The sequence below is a fragment of the Fukomys damarensis genome, unplaced genomic scaffold (assembly GCF_012274545.1).
Source record: "Fukomys damarensis isolate Sample0158 unplaced genomic scaffold, DMR_v1.0_HiC HiC_scaffold_36, whole genome shotgun sequence".
In the NCBI taxonomy this organism is placed as follows: domain Eukaryota; kingdom Metazoa; phylum Chordata; class Mammalia; order Rodentia; family Bathyergidae; genus Fukomys; species Fukomys damarensis.
The window spans coordinates 28,032,933-28,054,411 of NW_022900948.1; the positions used below are offsets into that span (position 1 = coordinate 28,032,933).

At 35.5% G+C, this 21,479-nt stretch overlaps 1 protein-coding gene across 1 annotated transcript in view; it reads right to left on the reverse strand.

The window, feature by feature from the left end:
• Ecpas (Ecm29 proteasome adaptor and scaffold) overlaps window positions 1-21,479 on the reverse strand; it is a 110,392-nt gene that overhangs the window by 54,052 nt on the left and 34,861 nt on the right. The window contains exons 6-9 of the mRNA XM_010639330.3: window positions 17,458-17,626; window positions 14,268-14,407; window positions 10,569-10,650; window positions 8,230-8,349 (exon numbers count right to left, since the gene is read on the reverse strand). Of these exons, the coding sequence (XP_010637632.1) occupies window positions 8,230-8,349; window positions 10,569-10,650; window positions 14,268-14,407; window positions 17,458-17,626 (511 nt within the window). The remainder of the gene's footprint in view (window positions 1-8,229; window positions 8,350-10,568; window positions 10,651-14,267; window positions 14,408-17,457; window positions 17,627-21,479) is intronic.

Genomic DNA, 21,479 nt, shown 5'->3' on the forward strand with positions numbered 1-21,479 from the left:
GTTCACTGCAGACATGTTCTGGACTGCTTCTTGATTTCAATTTAATTCAAATGATTTAAGGGTGACAGACTAGTGACTACCACAGGTGGTCACTTTCCAAGTTGTGCTTGATCTTAATGTGTTGCTGATTGTATCAGTTGGGATAAAGCATTGCGCTTGATTTGATGAGCTGTTTTCTCTGATGTTATGAAGATGAGAGTGTCTGTGGGTCATTAGAGACACAGAAACTAGGGTGCAAATATATCAGGAAGATTTGGGTGATAATCCAGAAAAATGAGAAAACACTTACCCAAGACACAAGGACAGACTTCCAGTCCACCAATGGCAAACAGTAGGGGAAATGAGGATGAAAAGGCCAATAGTGAACCACCAGGACACCCTGAACTCAAAGCACAGGAAGTAACAAAACAGATCAATCAGGCTCTAGAAAAATTCAAAACAGAAATAATTTCCCAGATAACCACAGAGATAGTGAGCAAAATGGAAGTCGTGATTCAAGACTCTAGAGCAGAAACTCACAAAAAAATAGATGAGCTCAGGACCATGATAGAAGCCATGAAGGCCCAGCATAAGAAAGAAATGGAAAAAATAAATGCCCAACATAGGAAAGAAATGGAATCCATAAAACAGATTCAAACAGATATCCAGGAGGTTAAACACTGCATAGAAAGTGTACCCAACAGAATAAAAGAATCCGAAGACAGACTCTCAGACATAGAAGATAAGATTGCAGTCAGTGACCATGAAAAGAGAGGTCTCTTAAAAACAGTAAGGGATCGCGAGAAATTGATCCAACAACTCCTAGATGATGCAAAGAAGAACAACATAAGACTCATAGGAATACATGAAGTAGCAGGAGAAAATACAAATGACGTAAAAAAGCTGTTTGCAGAATTAATGACAGAAAACTTCCCAAACAGAGCAGAAGAATTTGACATTCTGATAACTGAGGCATATAGGACCCCAACTAGCTACAATCAAAAAAAATCCACACCTAGACATATAATAATCAAGATCCCAGAAACCCAACAGAAGAACAAAATACCACAAGCAGGAAGAGAAAAGAAACAAATCACACACAAAGGAAAGCCCATCAGAATCACAGCAGACTTTTCAACACAAACCCTTAGGGCAAGGAGAGCCTGGAATGAGATATTTCAAGTACTAAAAGAGAACAACCTCCAACCTAGACTGATGTATCCTGCAAAACTCTCTTTATCAAAATGGTTGGGGAAATAAGACACTTCCAGGACAAAGAACACCTGAGAAACTACATGAATACCAAACCAGCACTACAAGCAATTCTAAACAAGATCCTAGAAAAAGACAATGAAGGCAACAGCACCATGAGGCCCAACAGAGCAAATCAAATACGCAAGGCAAGAAATTAAAAAGAGAAGGTGAAAAAGTAAAAAGAGTCAACAAAAGGCTAATAACATGTCAATAATAAGTCAGTACATATCAGTTATAACCAGCAATGTCAATAGCCTCAACTCACCAATCAAGAGAAACAGACTGGCAAAATGGAATAAGAAGCAAAATCCAACAATATGCTGTATACAAGAAACACACCTAGTGCAAAAAGAAGCCCAGAGACTGAAAGTGAAAAGATAGAAAACAATTCTCCATGTGACAGGAGCCCAGAAAAAAACAGGGGCAGCAATCTTATTGGCAGACAAAGTAAATTTCAAACCAAAACTGATTCTAGTATTATTGCTGTAGGATGGTACTGTATCATACCTCTATGAATGTAAAATATCTTATACCTGCTTTAAGATACATAGTAGGGACCGTGCTTGATCAGAGCTACATTTAATGATATTACTCTAGAATGTTCTCTTTCCAGATGATGATTAGGATGCTAATAAAAAAAATGGTGACAGGTACCACAACAGCAACAGAACTTTGCTGTTTTCTGGATATTATTCTTTTCTTTGTTTCTTTTTGTTTTGTTTTTTTTAATGGAATGTGCTGAATGTCTATAATTTTGTTCAGATGACTGCAGAACCTGGAAAAGCTGTTGCTGTTACTGATGCATAACATACTGCTATTATTAGTCTTTTTATATAAATATAAATATATATATATATACACACACACATATATATAAATTGAATTTTGGGAAACTTTAACGGTGCTGCCAACTTTGGAAAAATTCATCCCAATTTACTGTGCTGAGTTGCATTGTACAGAAATGGACAGCCATATTGGTCTAGAAATGTTAAATTTTTTCATTTTTACTTTTTTTCCATGTATACAAGGGTAACCCATCGTACTAAATATGTAAGGTCATATCTACGTGGGTTTGATTACAGAAACTAATAAAGTAGTCTCTAAATAATGAAAAAAAAGAAGAAGCTAAGACTATAAGAGCAAGAAGCAATTTAAATATGTTCAGGGACCATTTTCATCTCCAGAATTAAGGATTATTTTAATGTCTCATCATTGCCTTTTCTCTTTTACTTTCCTTTTTAGTTTTCTTCTAGGATTCCCTATTTTTAATGTTCATACAGAGATTTCTTTAACTGAAATACTGAATAGTTTCTTTGGTGTGAAAAACTATAATAGTAGACAGGATCCTAATGAGATAATTAATAATGTGAAATAGGAAGTAAAGGGCTAAAGGTGTAGGGAATGTGGGAAGGGTAAGGGAAAGGTAATAAGGGAGAGGAAAAAAATATGAGAAACTGAAAAATGGAAATAAAGTGTTTGTAAATGGGGAGGGGAGAAGGGGGTGAAGGGAGGGCAGGGACAAGGGGAAAAAATGAGAATCAAGACCTATTATGTAAAGGTACAGAATCCCAATGATGAGTGTAACTGTATTGTATACCTAGATTGTACCAATAAACTCAATAAAAAGAAAAAAAAATTGACAAAAAAAAGCAATAATAAAATGAATGATTTAAAAAATTCAACCAACTAGAAATAAAAAGAAAGTACATGAACATAATACCAGCCATTTATGGAGAGAATGGAACAAGATGACAGCTAAGTAAGATCTTCCAGAGTGGGCTCCCCACAGATACACCAAGCTGAACGGCTATTCACATATCAAATCGCCTTTGCAAGAGCTTAAAAAAATATAGTAAGAGACTACAATTTTTGCTTTTAATATAACAAAAAGGAAAAACATATTGAAGAAACCAAAAAGAAAGTAACTGCCAAGGTCACACTCTAAGCAGCACACAGCAGAGAAATGTCTCCTGCTTGGAGAAAGCATGGAAATTCAGTCTAGGCCTTAGACTTGAAACCCAGCGTCAGGCCCACCACTGTGAAATCACATGCTGTGCAGAGAACTGAAATCCCTACCATCAGACCAACACCTGTAGGCAGAGGCACTAGAACTGTATTAGCCAGGCCAAAAGATAATTCCTCCCATCACCATTCTAAATTCAGGCTAAGGAGGATGTAGCAAGACTACCCACTAAGGAGTAGGGCAAAAAAGCTAGCATGAGAGTTATCTTGGAGCTCAATGCTAAGCCTCCAATAGTAGAAACTGAAAGTCTCATATTCAGGCCAGAGCTCAGTCTCTAGACCTGCCTCACTATTGAGTAGAGACACAGCACTGGTGTGGTAGATTACTGTTTCAGCCCACATCACTACCAGTCTCAGAGTGGGCCTCAGGCACAAACACCTGCTCCACAAAGATGAAAGTCCCTGAAGCTATAAGCAGGTGCAAAGTAGCTTAGTATCAGCCTAGGGACTGCCTTCATCCACACTACCCCAACTTCAAGCAGCATAACATGAAACAAGACCCCATTTGTTGGGGTAGAACATGGTAATAAGCACTGGACTTTGACCAGGAACTCTGCCTAAAGACAGAGCCTCTGCAATAACCCTGGTGGAGTCTACTGGACTTCTAGTCTAGTTAGCATCACTCATGGATAAATGCAGCAGTCCTAGGTTATCAAGTCCTCTCAGCCACTGATAGCCCAGTGCAGCATGGACACTGGTCCTTCCTCAACGTTATGCTAGTCTTGGGAGGCTGTGGGCTCAGAGTCTGACACAGTTTGGCAGCATTAATAGCCACAGACATGATACAAAAGCCTGGGACTGGGTGGTCCTTCCACACTAACTGACTATAGGCCAATGAGCATGAACAAACCATCTAATCTTATATCAGGCCCTGGAAGAGGCTTGTGGGGATGGCTACTCTTCATAGGTACTCTCCTGTTTCTTTCTGAACAAAATACATCAATGCTATGTTTGGAATAAACCTAAGTTTGGATCACCCTTGAGAAGTGAAACAGTGACAACACAACAACAGCAGACTTCTGGCTAACTTGGACTTGGGTGCCATCCTGTGCTGAAACAATGGAAGTGATTATAGGTCCACAGAAAACTATCAGCCATTTAGAATTTGTAGAAAGACAGATACAAGCAAAACCAGATTAGGAAAACTGGAACAAATACCTAATCTCTTAATGCAGAAACATCACACACCAACTACCATCAAGACCCTTCAGCTGGGCATGGTGGTGCACACCTGTAATCCCATACCTCTGGAGGCTGAGGCAGGAGGATCACTGTTGAGTTTGAGACCAGACTGGGCTATATAGTGAGTCCCAGGTCAGTCTCAATTACATAGTGAGGTCCTGTCTCAAAAAACAAAAAATAAATAAATAAAACAAAAGACCCTTCAGAAAACCAGGATGTCATCTTATCATCAAGATAAGGTACCAAAATCTTACCACACAGTAATCAATCAGTGTCTTACTTTTCTCTCACTGCTGAGACAAAATACAAGACAATCAAAGTTAAGAGGGTAAAGGTTTATTTAGCTCAAACATAGAGATTTTATTCCATAATCAGCTGGCTCAACAAACAAGACAGAAGCACATGGCGAAGGGGCATCATAGAAGAGAAACAGTTCAGGACACCCACATGGTAGCAAAAGCAACAAGAAACCTTAACAGCGTCTTTCTGCCCCTTTTATCTTATCAAGATTACCCAGATTAGGGCTGTGCCAAACCAATCAGTGTACTGGTTTAGTAATCACAGGCCCTCAATCTCAGCATCACACACTCTAGACTCAGCCACTTCTAAAAAGCCCCAATTATGACTGCATGAGGCTTTGGGAGACACAAACCGTAACAGCACAAGAGACCTCTCAATGAATTAAAGAAAGTTAAATTCTTTTCAAGGCAATTCTGTGAACTTGAGGAGAAAAGAAATCTTTCAATATCCTAACAGAGAAATGAGATGAAATCAATTTTTTAAAAAATAAAAAATATTAGCTGAAAAATACACACTATAAAATTTTAAATGCCACAGAAGGCATTAACAGCAGGACGGGTCACAGAAGAATTAGTGAGCTCTAAGACAAACTATTTGAAAACACTATCAGAGAAGAAAAAAAGATAAAGAGTAATGAAAGTTTACCAGAACTTTCATGCAGCATAAAGAGTAAATATTCAGGTAACTGGGAAGCAAGAGAGACTTGAGAATGCCAAAGGTGTAGAAAGCTTACCCAAAGAAATAATGACAGAAATTTTTCTAAACTTAGAAAAGGATACACATCTCCAGGTACAGGAAGGCCAAAAAGTCACCAGTCAGATTTAACACAACTAAGCTGACCCCAAGGAATCTTATAATTAAACTCTCAGGAGTTAAAGATAAAGAAAAGAGTTTCAGACTGGGCGTGGTAGCGCTATAAGGGTATCCCAATTCAGCTGACAGCCGACTTCTCAGCACAAACATAATAGGGCAAAAGAGAATGGTGTGAGATTTTCAGTGCTGAAAGAAAAAACTGCCAACCAAGAACACACTAACCAGCAAAGCTATCCTTTAGAAAGGAAGAAATAAAGACATTCCCAAGAAAAAGCTGAAAGAATATATCTCCACCAGACATGTCTTATCTAAAAAAACAAAAAAAAAAAGCTAGGCTGGAGATGTAGATCAGTGGAAGAGAGTATGTTTAGTATACATAAGGTCTTAGGTTTGACTTTTTGGAGTATGAGGGGGTGCTAAATGAAGATCTTCAAGATCAAAGAGACACAGAGTATAAACTCTTAGGATTATATAAAACTCACTGCTAAGAGTAATTATACATAAAAATTCAAAATGCCCTATTATAAATATGAGATATAAACCTTTCACATCTTTGGTATAAATACTAAAAAAATTAAAGCCATAAGGACTTTGGGTGGTCTCAATGATAAAAGCACTTGCATAATATGAATGAGACTCTGTTTGAATTTCAACACCACAAAAACAAATGAAAGCCATACATAAAAACACAAAGTGAACATACTAATGACAGAAGACTGAAGGCCTTTCTTCCAAGGTACATGGCAAAGACAACTGCTTTTGCCACTTCTATCCAAAAGACTACTAGAAGCTCTAAGCAGAGCAATTAGACAACGGGGGAGGAGGAAGGGAAGGAAAGGAAAGGAAAGGAAATATTGAAATTGGAAAAGAAAAAGTGAAATTATCCCTGTCCACAGATGACGTGATCTTAAAGTATAGAAACCTAAAGATTCCACCAAAAAAACCTATTAGAATAAATTAAAAAGAAAGAATTAATAAATGATTCCGCAAAGTAGTAAGATACAGAGTCCCAGCCAAAAATCAGTTGCATTTCTATACAATAACAATGAATACTCTAAAAAGGAAATTTAAGATCTGAGGATTTAGCTCAGTGGTTCTTTCGCCTGCCTCTCAAACTCAAAAGACCCAAATTCAATCCCCCATACCAAGGGAAAAAAAAGGAAATTTAAAAAGTAGCTCCATTTAAAGCAGTATCAATGTTCAGGGCTAGTGATTTAGCTCAGTAGTTCCACCCATGTGCCCCATAAGCACAAGGTCCTGAGTTCAATCCTGGTAACAAAAAAAAAAAAAAAAAAAAAAAAAAAGAGAGAGAGCTTAATTTCTCAAGCACTATCAATGTTCTGGGGATTTAGCTCAGTGGCACCGTGCCTACCTTGCAAGCACAAGGTCCTAAGTATGGTCCCCAGTATCAGGGAAAAAAAGGACCATTCATAAAACAGCATCAAAAAGAATAAAATATGTAGAAATTAATCAAGGAAGTAAAAAAGACTTGTACAATTAAAGCTATAAAACATTGCTGAAAGAAATTTTTAAAAACATAAACAAATGGAAATATATCTCATGTTCATGGATGAAAGATTTAATATTGTTAAGATATAGATATTACCCAAAACCATCTCCAGATGTAATGTAATCCCTACCAAAATCCCAAAAATATTTTTTACAGAAATAGAAAATCCCATCATAAAATTCATATGGGATATGAAAACCCAAACAATCTTGAAAAAGAAAAAAGCTAGAGGGATCACACTTCCTGATGTTAAAACTTACTACAAAGCTATAGCAATCAAATTAGTGGTACTATTAAAAGAATACATTTTTAACATTCTCAACCACAAAAATATAAGGTTATGAACACATTAATTAGCTTGACTAAATCTTTCTGCAATGTATACACAGAAAAAAATCACAGCGGACCCCATAAAAATAGACAACTATAATTTCTCAATTAAAAACAAATAATGGTATAGTGGCACAGGACATTTAGATCAATGGAATAAATTAACCTAGAAATAAAGCTTCAACATGTATGGTCGAAGGATTTTTGGAAAGTGTCAATACCATTCAATATGGAAAGGATGGTCTTTTGCAAGGCTTACATCCTTCACCAACATCAAATAGAAGGATTTCCAGTTGCAGAGATGATTCTATTGGCAGTATAGAAAATAGAATGGATGTGGGTCAGACTAGAGGCACAGAGATAAGGCAGAAGGCTTCTGTAATAAGCAAAATAAGAAGTAACAGCCTAATTAATACCAGCATTAGCCACTCCCACCAAAAAAGGTGAAAAACATTAGGAAGGCAAACATCAAGAGGAATTGGCCACAGCCTTCAAATAAGCTTGAGTAAGGATGACTTCATTTTTTCCCCCACTTAAATGACTAAGTTTCTGATGGTACCATCTTTGTAAAAAAGCTCCCCAAACAGACACACACGCACATTTTAAAGAAAGTATTACCAAAAATTTAAAGTGAATGGAATCTATACACCATGTATATGCTATAATAAATGTTTAAAAAATCATTTCAACAGAAAAAATGAATCTCATTAATATCTCTCCCTCTCTCTCTCTCTCTCCCCACTTATCTCAATACTCCTTAACACTGTGATTCTCTAATTAAATAGACATAAAAGTTCAGATCAGCCATATTTCTCTGGAAAAAAAAATAAATAAAGTACCTGGATGTTAGCCGGAAATGTTTCAGCAGCTTGTCTAGAACGAAGGAGATGAGGAACAATCTTTAACTTGACTCTAGTACTGACTGGATCCCTTTTTAGCTCAGGCTTCAGAACTGCTCCCTGTAGAAAATGTTTAATTATGACTCAGTATTTCAAAATCATTTATTACCTTATACTCTTAAAGATTACTAAAGACTCCCAATCTTTCATTTGCATCAGTATAACCTATCAGTATCTCTTATACTAGATATTAAAATTGAAAAATTTTAAATGTATTTATTCACAAAAAAATATTAACTCATTCTATACTTTCATAAATAACATTTTTATGAGAAACAGCTACATTTTTCTAAAACACTGCACTGAGGGAGTAGCAGTTTTACACTTTGTACAATTATCTTCAATGTCCACCTTACTAGAAGACAGTTGGATTCTGACATACTCTTTTGCATCCAACCTGCTGTGATACATTGTTTAGGTGGAAGTATGTGATGAAACCCAGCTTGCATAAGTATGCTGTTAGAAAAGTAGAAATGGTTTCAGCCTCTTCAGGTAATGGTGGATCTTTTTTGATACTGCATCAAAACTTGACATATAATAAGTTATCAATGGTTAGTCACAATTTAGAGTTTAAAACAAACCACTGACTCTGTTTTACTATAGAACATCACTGGTTATCTGGAAAAGTAAATGTTTAATCCTAACACACACACAAACCAAAAAATCATGTTCGTATTACCACCAATCTCATCAGAAAAAGACATACTGATAAACTGTCAAATCACTGTGGAGTTCAAGTTTCCCAAAATCCTAATTTTTCTTTGACTCTTCAATTTTCATTATTCCTCAAAATAATTTGTTTTCCTTGAATTGACTTCATTTTTTTCTTTAGAAACTGTATCTGCCCAAAACCTCTCAATAACCATAGTAAAATAATTTCTATTGCTTCATTAGGATATTAATTAAAGCCGAGTTTTATTCTCTCCCTCCTTTGTTTTTGTTTGTATTATGCATCTATGCTCCTTAAGATCAGAACATTTGCTAATAATGTTTGGTGACATGAATCTGTTTTAACTTGTGATAGGATCTGAACATGTACACCCACCACTGATTTTGTACTATCAACACATATATCCAATTTCTTAAAAAGTAAATAATCTCTTGCCTTTGCTAGAAAAGCTCCCTGACCCAGAAAAGGTCCTTGGACCATATTGAGACTCCTTCACTGTCTACATAAAGAACATGAGGTCCAGAGAAGGTCTGTGACTAGTTAGTCCTCTCCTCCGCAACACATTCCTGTGCAGCCATTCAGGGTTAGAATTCAGGAGTCTCAATTCATTACTGTCTCTGTAATACCACACTTAATCTAGTTGGAACTAATATGGTTTAAAATGCAAGAAAATAAAGGAAGCAAACATCATACTTGTACATCTGAGTCTGAACATGGAATATTTTTAAACATAGTGAAGAAGCCAGACGTAATGGCACACACCTATAATGCCGGCACTCAAGAGGCTGAGGCAGGAGGGTTATTGCAAATACAAGACCAGCTTGGGTACACAGCCAGCCAAGGCCAGCCTGACCTATACAGCAAGACCTATTCTCAAAATAACAACAAAACAAAACAAAGACTGGACAGAATTTGATATTTTATAAAGATTTTTACTCTAAGGATGCAGAAGAATCCATCTTTTCTCCTAGATTCTAGACCAGGGATCAGCAAACTACAGTCCTTAGGCCAAATGTGACCCATAAATGTTTGAATAGAGCCTGTGAATTAGAACCATTTTTACCTTTTTTGTTGTTTTAGTATTTTGTTTGAGACAGGGTTTTTCTATGTAGTCCAAGCTGGCCTTAAACTGACTATACAACTCAAGATGGCCTCAAACTCATACTCCTCCCTGCTTCAGGCTCCCAAGTGCTGAGATAACAAGCATGATCCACCATGCCCTCAATACATCTTTTAAATGGTTGAAAAAAAGGAAAAATATTTTGTAACACATGAAAATTATAGGATATTCTAATGTCAGGGTCCACAAAGTTTTTTGAAACACACTGTGCTCCTTCAGGTATCTATTAGATATTGCTTCTTTCTTGTCAAGAGTTGAGCAGCTGCAGCCTCAGAAGCTGTAGGTGTGCAAAGCCTAAAATATTGCAGAAAGTTTGCTAATACCTAATCTAACTGAAAACACCAAATCTAGTAAACACATTTACTGGGAGATTTTAAATCATCTAGATTAGAACAGCTTAAATTGACAAGGAAAAAAATGAATAAATATATACACATCACGTCAACTAAGCTTTTTATGCTGACACAAAAACAAATCAAAACAACCTACCTCTTTTGTCTTCAGGGGTATATCTCCAAGGTATACCTTGTACATCTTATTGATGATGGCAGGATTATTCCAGTCAATTAAGCTAGGGAAGGTTTCAGTACAAGGTGTTAAATTTTTTTGCCTCCCACTTCAATATTTCAAAAAATTATAACCCCAATACATATTACCAAAGGAAACTACTAGAAATACCCAAAATGCAATGTGCAATTGACACTGGAGAAGACAGAAATGAAGGGCACTAACTTCTATCAAAATTAGCTTTAAAAACAAAGCACATAACTTATCCCACCTTAATTCACCAGATTATCATGTCCAACGACCCAATTTGGTACCACACAAGAAAGCTTGACTGTACTCCCAATATATAGGTTCTCAGGGCCGATGCCAAGGAACTACTCAATACAGCAGAGGTATTCTATGCTTGTTTAAGAAGCTGGGAACAGGGGTGATTTTTCTGTTGAACCTCTTAGAAAGTGACAAGTGGGGCAGATAAAAGTTTTACCTTCACACCCCAAAGGCTTGTAACTCATTGTACTTCTCTAATATTATGTCACCTGATTCTCAGTATCCCCTCTTCCTTATCTATCAACACATACTAGCAGCTTGAGCACTTAATTCTATGAAGCAATCATGTTGCCCTTATCCAATCACCTTATACACATAGCAATAATGCAGTCCTCCATTTTACTTGACTAGTGAGGTTTTAGCACACCATATTCTCTGCCTTTTGACACTGGTTCTGCCTTCAAGATATTGCTGTATTTGTGCAAATACAATGTATCATGCTGTTTAAACTGCTTTTCTGATTTATCTTTTTTTTGGGGGGGGCTTTGGAGACAAGAGTCTCATTGTGTAGTTCAGACTGGCTTTGAACTCACTTTGTAGCCACGTTGGCCTCGAAATCACAGCAATCCTCCTGCCTCAGCTTCTCAAATGTTGGGATTACAGGTATGTACCACCATGCCCAGCTTCATCTCTTCTTCATAGTTTCTCAATCTTTTTCTTCTCTCGCTATCCACAATCACACTATTCTCAAAGACTTTTCTACAACTCTCTTTTAAGTATTATTCACCTATGTTTTTTCTCAGCTGACTGCTACTAGCAAATCCTCGAGCTTCAGTACTATTTCCTTTCTATAATACTACAGGTTTAGAAAGATTTTAGGTAACGAACTATAAAGATTCATTAATGGTTAACTAACAAGGGTAATTTTTCACTGGTTTTTTTTTTTTCTCTTCCCATCATTCCAGTTTGAGTTTTCTGATTATGTTTGTTGCGTGAATTCAGAAATGAGTAATACAGAAAACAAAATTCCTTATAAAATAAACTATCTCCCTATTCTTTTTCAATACAGCAACCACTGACTTTTGTTTATCTTTTTCTAGATTTCTTTGCTATGTGAGTTAAGATGGATGGGTACAGCAGGCAGAGAAGGAAACGGCAACAGACAGATACATTATTTGAAGAGATACTTTTTCCTTCACAAAATGGGGTAGCTTTGTAACACGCTCAATTTACTTTTTATCTCTTAACAATGCTACATTTTTATAGAAAAATGCATACTTTAAACAGATGAAACCAAAACTAATTAAAATATTTAAGTACCATATGTGTATTTCCACCACTCAAATGCACAATATGGTATAAAGAATAGGGTCAGTTAAAACAAACTGTGAAGTTTTAAACAAAATTTTTTTTGATATTTCAAAATCAAATTTCTTGGGAGGGGATACCAGCAATATTCAGTCATAACGAGCAAGAAAGAATTTAAACTTAGGTGGAATGTTAAATACAATATATTCCAATTATATTCTCATACCTAAAGCCTGACAAGGTTAAGCCAGCTTCCCAATTTCATACAATCAACTAGAGGCATCAGCAGAATTAAGCCCGTAAGTAACACCCTCCTGCTCTACACCGGCTTACATGCTCTCTAGGGAGAAGCCTTCCCAGTCACCACCACTCTCCACCCTTAAGCAAACTAAGACCCCATGAAGTCGCTTTCCTCCTCTGTCACAGCTATTTGTTGGTCTTCTTAGAGAAAGAAAACTGTAATACATGTAATCATCACAAAATCTTACCACCTCACTCACATTCCACTGTCCTCTTGCATGTGATTACACAGATGTAAGCACTGAAAATTTTTTGAAGCTATAACTTAATTTTTTAACCAAACAGCTTCAGTCTTCATATTATCAATTTTAAAATTTCCAATCTAACCCATAATTTGATTTTTTTTAACCAAATAGCTTTATTTTTTTCATATTCTTTTTCAGTCTCTGTACATGCTACTTTTTAAATGTACAAACAAGACATTATACCATTTTGTATTCTGCTTTATTCACTTACCGTTACTTGGAGGACAATTTACACATTACTGTATTATAATTATTTTTGGCACATATACAAATATTTTATAATATTCCATAAAGGTACATACAGTTGTTTACTCCCATTGCAGAAAACTAATTTTGTTTCCACATTTTAACAATTATGGAAAATGATGTAGTAAATAAGTCTATAACATTTTCTTTTTCTTCTTCTAAATTTCTTTATGATAAATTGTCAGAAGATTTAGATCTATGATTCATTACTGACTGCAAACTGCTTTCTAAAAACTGTTTCAATTTACTATGCTAATCAACAGGGTGTAAAGAACAGCAGTTTCGCCAGGAATGGTGATGCACACCTGTAATTCCAGCACTCAGGAGGCTGAGGCAGGAGGATCTCTCTGTGAGTTCGAGCCCAGCCTGGGCTACATAGTGAGTTCCAGGTCAGTCTCAACTACACAGTGAGACCCTGTCTTAAAAAAAAAAAACAGAAGTTTCACCAGGCCTGGTGGTACCTGCCTGTAATCTCAGCATTCAGGAGACTAAGGCAGGAGCTGCTCCTAGTTCAAAGACAACCTGGACTACACAGCAAGATCATGTCTTTAAAAAAAAAAAAAGGAAAAACAGCTTAAACAGAAATAAATTTACCAAGAGCAATATAAGTGTGGGGGCATGACACATGCCTGTGATCCCAGAACTCAGGAAGCTGAGCCAGGAGGATCACCCTGAGTTCAAGGCCAGCCTAGGCTACATAGCCAGTTCAAGGACAGCCTGAACTGCCTAACAGGACCCTGTCTCAAAAAAGAAAAAGAAAAAATGCTATATAAGTTTATATTGGATTAACTGGTATCCAACTGTTTCATTTTTCACTGATTTTTATCTTACATAGAATATTTTCATGCGTTCATTTACTATTTGCATCTCCTTCTGTGTGAATTAGGATCTATTCAACAATTCTTTTTGAGAGCCTGATGTTCACTGTTTAAATATAATACAAATATTTTTATGAAAGGCAATCTCAAATGGTTTAAGACAAAGAAAGAGTTAAAAACACAAACTTTCTTGGATCTGACATTTTTTTTTCTTTTCGTTAATTACATAAGTTCATTTACCTAGCCAAAAATATCATTTCTTGTGATGACTTTCCTGACTTACGCCACCTTTAAACTCCAATTACAAAGAGCTTTACTTCTTTGTCTTACTTAGAAAGCTCCTCTTTCAGTAAACTTTACTTATTATAACCTAGGTATATTTCAGGATATCCTAATTTGAATTATCTCATTTCATAAAATCCTGAAAGAACAAATATGTGTAAAACATTCAGAATGTGGCTGTTTCGTTTTTAAAAGTTTAACAGAGAAATAGTTACCTCTGCTTGCTTTTCAATTCCAGGTCTGCCGCTGTTGCCACACTGTGGCGTGTGTCACTAGAAGCAATCACCAGGTGGAGAACAGCTTCAAGTTCAGGCACCTGTTCCGCTTCTATGAATTTCACTATGCCCAATTTACACTGTACATAAATGAAAGCAAGGAGAAAGAATTATCAGAAAAACAGAGAACGGTCCCAAAAAGCGTTGCTTAATGTACCAGTGAGATTATAAACCAAGGATTAACAGTAACAACACTAGCAGCTCCGGCTTAGATTTACAATACACCAGGAACTGTGTTAAATCATACATATTCTGTGATTTCATTTAACCCTCACAATCTATGAGGCATGTATTACTATACACATCTTTTAGATGCAGAAACTGAGGCAAAGTTTAAGAGATTAAGACACATAGTAAGTGATGATGGCATGATTCAAATCAAAGTCTGTCTGACTCCAAAAAATTTATATACAAAGCCCCTGTACTGAAGCTACAAAGCCTCCCTAGAGTGGTAAAACCTTGAACCCTCCAGGTAAGAGGGTTTTACGTGAAGAATAAAATGCTCCATGAATTGTACAGCAGCTCAAAAAGAACTAAACAACTTACATTCTATTGTTAACATGCACATTCTTGTCCTCTATTTTCTTAGATATTAAAACAAAGAATATGATTTCAAATACATTCTACTCAAAGCATGTATAATTCTAATCAAACAGTATTCAATCTAATTGATTGAAATGAAATGCAAATTAAAGAGATCCACTTAGAACTTCATGCAGTGTGAAAGAGCTATGAATTTCACTGTAAATAGGCTGAACAAATCTAAAAAGTAAAACTTTATCTTCATATTTTAAAACTCAATTACATAGCAGTTCTTGCGTATATGGATTAAGAAAGTTCAAAATTATTAAATGAGAAAAAATCCAATTTAATTAAAAGGCATAACAGATAATTCTTCTGACTCGAAAAAACTTCTTCAACAAGTACTACAAGTAAAAAGACTCATTTACAAGCCGGGCACGGTGGCACACTCCTGTAATCCCAGCACTCGGGAGGCTGAGGCACGAGAATCACTATGAGTTCGAGACCAGTCTGGACTACATAGTGAGTTCCAGGTCAGTTTCAACTACATAGTGAGACCCTGTCTCAAAAAACCAAAAAAAAAAAAAAAAAAAAAATTCATAAAAAAAAAAAAAAAAAAAAGATTCATTAAGACTTATTACACAAGCCATAAAAGCATAAAAGGACAATTATGTAAGTCAAATATAGAAAGATATAAACAAAAATATGTGTAAAGAAAACTGAAAATGACACAGACGCCCATCAATGGGAAACTAGTTAAAACTATTATATCTAATTAAATGTCATACAAACATTAAAAATAACTTTTCTAAGCCTGAAACATTGTTAAATGAAAAAAGTAAACAACAAATGACAGGTACAACTGTACTGCATAAAACTGTCATTCACATATACACACACATAACAAACTAGATGAACAGTGAACTAGGGTGTCAAGATTCCAAGTAATTTTTAATTTCTCTTTATACTTTTTTTTCCCCCAGTGCTGGGGAATAAATCCTATGCCCCACAAATGCTAAGCACTCTACCACTGAGCTACATACATCCCCGTTTCTATACTATTCTTAACTATTTAAACATTTAATTTATAATTAGAAAAAAATACACTGTTTTATTTTGAAGAAAAAGGATGTTTTAAAATTGAGAATCAAGACTTGTCATGTAGAGGTACAAGATCCCAACAATGAACGTAACTGTACTGTATCCCTAAAATGTACCAATAAACTCAAAGATGAAAAAAAAAAAATTAGAAGAAAACAGACTTCATCTATTAAACTGTTTATTGCAGCACTAGGTCATGAAACTAAAAAAATGCATATAGAGGCCCCTTCCTTTCAGCAAATAATAACCAACATAAGATTATCACTAGGCTGGACATGTAGCTCAATGGTACAGTACTTGCCTAGTGAGCTGGGTTCGATGCCCTACACCACATACACACACACACAAACACACACACACACACACACACATACACACACTCATGAGATTACAAGTAAACATTAACAATCATTCTCCAGCATTTGTAGCTGTAACCCTCAGACAGACCTAGGTTCAAAGCCCAGCAAAAGAAAACTTTGAATCTCAAAGCCTCAGCACCTTTTGGAAATGGAACTAACAATTTCTATGCCTCATTGGGTTGCAAGGAGGATTAAATGAGAAAAAGTACTCAGTACAGTGTTTATCACCAATCACATTCACTAAAGAGTAGATTCTGTTACTATTTACCTTATGTCATAGTTCAAGGAGGGAAAAAAAGATACACAAAATATAAAGGAGTAAATCTAATCAGTTATAACCCTCGCTCAATAAAACATTCTATAAATTTGTGAGTGGCAAGAATGCCTCACTTGCCTCTTTATCCCTCTTCTGGGAACAGTTTTGATCAATGGTTACTTACATTACCAAAAAGAAAAGGATCAAATCATTGAGACTACCATGGAGAAATAAAGGAAGGATTAGAAGACTAACCCATGTTGCTTGAATTCCAAAATAATTACATACTGATCTCATCTGTTCTTCCCTGAGGTGCCTGATGATACAGACATAGTGAGGCACCTTCTCTGGAGAGCACCAGTCATTTTTAAAAGCTGCTCAGAGAACATCTGTGTCCTGTTTAAATCCAGAATAAAATTCTTAATGCCAATTTTTAAATTCCCAGGAAGAAATATAAAAGGGAGTCATGCTTTTCCCCCACATTGTCACTGTGAAATATAGGGGTTCCTCACACAAAATGTACATCCCTAAAAAGTTCAATAATAAAAGATAAAATGTATTTTAACTGCACCAAAGGAGCTAGATAATTGTAAAACCTAAATTAAAAAACTAAAAAGGCACAAATTAAATGTACTCAATTTATAAACAGACCGTGCTTGATACTTGAAATATGTGAGCAATGTCAAAAAAACTTAAGATCATTCCCCACTCCTCCCTTTCCCTAGAGCTTTAATAACTACATGATGAAAAGAACACATTACATCAATTTCCCCTTTCAAATATATTTCTTTAGAGATGTGAACATACTAGAATTATGTTACATATGCTTTCCATGAACTTCATAAGGTCAAATGTACAGAGTCAATTCCCATGATGAGCAAGCACGTGATACCTGTTCCAACTGTTCAGGTGTCCATGGGTTATCACCAATAACTCGCTTCGCTGCATAAAAGCTCATTCCTGGGGGAGGCTGTGGGATTCCAGAACTTCCCCCACTGTTTGAAGAAGAACCCTGTGCTGAAGATGAATTTTGGCGACTCTGGGATTCATTTAACACATATCTGGAAAGAAAATCAAAACGCTTTATAAAGACACATGCATTTGGATATATAGTCAATCATATACTATTTAACTCTGTATAAAAACATACATTTCATATGTACATACACACATACATAAAAAACATTCAATCATATACTATCTTCCAATATTTTCCTAGAAAAATAAACAAACACTTGAAATAAAAATTTTACTTTCAATCTACAATTACTATATGACTCACTATGGACTCACTGTATTTTGAGTTTTTATTTGATAACTATAAAGATAGGTTTTTTGACTGGCAAGGGGCACAGGAGATCACTATAGTTCTACATCCAAAACAGAATTTTAACAGTCATTCTCATTTCTAAACTGTACTTCACTTTCACTTTTCTGTGAACACTTTATATCTCTTAAAACTCACTGAAACCTTCTACCAAATAAACACATAATACCACCAAAGTGAAAAAAAGTCACAAGACTCAAAGAGGTTGTAAGAGATAAGAATTAGCATTTGCTATTATATGTTCAAAACCCTTTATACTCCTTGTTACTGATTTATCATCTTATTTCTTTCCAGGCTTGTACAGAAATAGATATCCAATAAATTTATTTTGATCAAGTTAAACCACTGCCAGGGACTTAGCTCACAGGCACCATGCCTGCCTTGAAAGCACAAGGACCTGAGTTCGATCCCTAGTACTAAAAAATAAATAAACTAGTATTCTTCATTTATAAAATAAATTTTTATGTGAATATTAATTCAAGTCCAACTATAAAATTCAATGCTGATAAATTTCGATATCATAATGGATATTAAAATAAAAAGTGGGAATGTAAACTAATACAATAAGTATGGAGATTCCCAAAAAACTTGAAACCAGAAATTCCATTTGATATTCCCCCTTCTAGGTATCTTTCCAAAAGAACTGAAGACATCATATCACAGTAGTACATGTACAACCATGCTTATAGAAGCACAATTCATAATAGCTAAATCTTACAAATGGCCTATATGTTCGTCAACACATGAATAGATAAAATGTGGTATTTAGCCATCTGCCATAAAGATAAACTTGAATCATTTGTAGAAAAATGAATACACCTTGACGCCATAATGTTAAGTGAAATAAATCAGACACACAAGCTTAAATATCACATAGTGAGAAACCCAAAATATAAATAAAGAGTAAAATAAAAGCTAGATAATAACTAAGCAAAATGTTAAGTGATAAATCAGACACACAAGCTTAAATATCACATAGTGAGAAACCCAAAATATAAATAAAGAGTAAAATAAAAGCTAGATAATAACTAAGCAAACAGGTCTTTCTTAAAGAGAGAGGGGAGCAAGAGAGGAAGGTAGGGGAGAGGGAAGGGATGAAAAAGGGAATTTAGATGTGTTATGTATGTGTACTGACTCCCACAAGGAAGGTAAACATTATGTATTGCAAACACATACCAAAATAAGGGAAGGGGACCAAGACATGGATGGAGGAGGGAAGGAAGGGAAGGACAGGGGTTGAAAGGAAGGAATTAAAATATATTACATAGGTACACCAATTCCTGGCAAGAAACGTAAACATTAGGTATTACAAACATGTACTAAAAAATAAAAAAGCCTGTTACAATCAAAATTAAACAAACCACTTAGAACCTGACAGCATGGTAAAATATTCCATATTATTTATATGTCATATTCATTCAACTCTTACATAGACTCTTATTTTATTAAAAATGTTAATAAAAATGTTTTTATATAAATTAGACATGCCCTCATTGGTAAGAAAAATGTGAGGTCAGTGGCACTGCACCTGCCTTGCAAGCTCAAGGTCCTGAGTTCAATCCCAAGCAAAGCAAAGCAAAGCAAAGCAAAGCAGTAAGAACTCAGTAGCTTGGGTACACTGCACTTGTATGTAGTTTAGATTTCATCATCACCTGTCAATTCTGGCTGCCTCCTTATTTAAAAAATATAAAAAGCAACTTTTATTTGTTTATAAGTTATAGCTAGACTAGTAGCATTGGATAAATTGATCAAGTACTAAACACGTAACACTGTACAAACTGTCATCATAAGCACAAGCTGGAGAAATAGAAGGAAGTATAAAGACTGAGTCTCTACCATCTGAAACAAATAAAGACAATAACAAGGCATAACATGGAGCAGGCCTATGCCATGTTAGCAGATGCAAATAAATTCTATGACACGCCAAGTGTCCAAAGGCACAGAAGATCAATCTACCAAATCGAAACAACACTAGAAAGGGAAAGAATCAGGACAAATTCTCTTGCCTCTGGGTTGAGGGTAGACATGATGCATAGTCCCACATGTTTATCTTTCTAGGTACACATATATAAATGACTGGGAAGAAACATGAAGAAAGAAGCACTTTAGAAAACTGTCTCTGGCAGCAGGAAAAAATATGCAGGCTAGCAGCAGATCACCATCTGGGCAACAAACCAGGTTCAAAAGCCATAAAAAGCTTAGCTTACTACAACAAGCTGACAGTCTATTAGGGGAGAAAGAAGTGTGATAAAAATACAAAGTGCCCATATACATGAGTGTTCAGTATTATAATGATGTAGAAAATAGCAAAATTGTATCTTCTTAGGGCAAGAAATGTCTGTCAAAGAAGACAATTGACATTTAAGGCAAGTCTGTTTTCCAAAGTAGCTGTTTGTTGTTTTCCTTCTTTCTTCATTTCTTTCCCTCTTTTTGATGGTGAAGCAACAGAAAGAACTGCATTCTCTTACAAAACAGAAAGACAATGACACCTACGAGTGCATGAAAAGCATGACTATGTGTATGCAATGACTAGAGAATGAGAATTCAAGGATTTTAAAGCATGAATGACCTGATTAAAATCTGTGTTTTAAAAACCAGAAAACTCTACAGTAGTGTAGAGGTATGAAAAAAAAGTGAAAAAGAAATTGTGACAAAGATTGAAAAGATCTAGAAATGGTAGCAGTGGGAATGTTTCTAGAACGTCAAAGGGAAAGAAGATATGAAACAGATATTATAGCAACCAGGAAGAGAAGAATTAGAAACAATTTATAACTGTACACTAAAATAGCTGACACAATCATTATTACATTGATCATAAATTAGAAGGTGGAACCATTTTTATGAAGAAAGACTGATTGTCTATGGCCATACCACCCTGAATGCACCCGATCTCCTCTAAAGAAAGACTGATTTTTAAAAAAGACTGATTTAAGCTTGCACAGGATGAATATGAACTAACAACAGCAAATCAGCACTTATAAGGCCAATAAGTAATGGCACTAGGGTTTAGAGGTTGAGACTGCAGCAAAAAAATCTGAGATGCATGCATGCATGTATGTATGCATTTACAAGTGAGAGTTCAATCATGTAAATAGTACTAAATTTCTACATGGTAAATGCAATTAAGAATGAGTTATCTTTTTGGATGCCCATTTTTGAATCGGGTCTTTATATTTGGGGGGACTGATTGTTTTGAGTTCTTTATATATCCTTGATAATAGTCCTTTGTCTGAGGAACAGCTGGTAAAAACTTTTTCCCACATTGTACATTGTCTCTTAGTTCTGCTGATGGTTTCTTTTGAAGTACAGAAGCTTTTTAGTAAGATGAGATCCCAGTTGTTGATTCTATCTGCTAGTTCCCGTGCTACTGAGGATGTGTTCATAAAGTCTTTTCCTATACCAATGTCTTCCAGAGTTCTGCCTAACTTACCTTCCAGCAAGTTTAATGTTTCTGTTTTAATATTTAGATCTTTAATCCATTTGGATTTTAATTTAGTGCATGGCGAAAGATAAGGGTCTAATTTTAATCTGTGGCAGGTTGACATGCAGTTTTTCCAACACCATTTATTAAAGAGGCTATCTTTCCT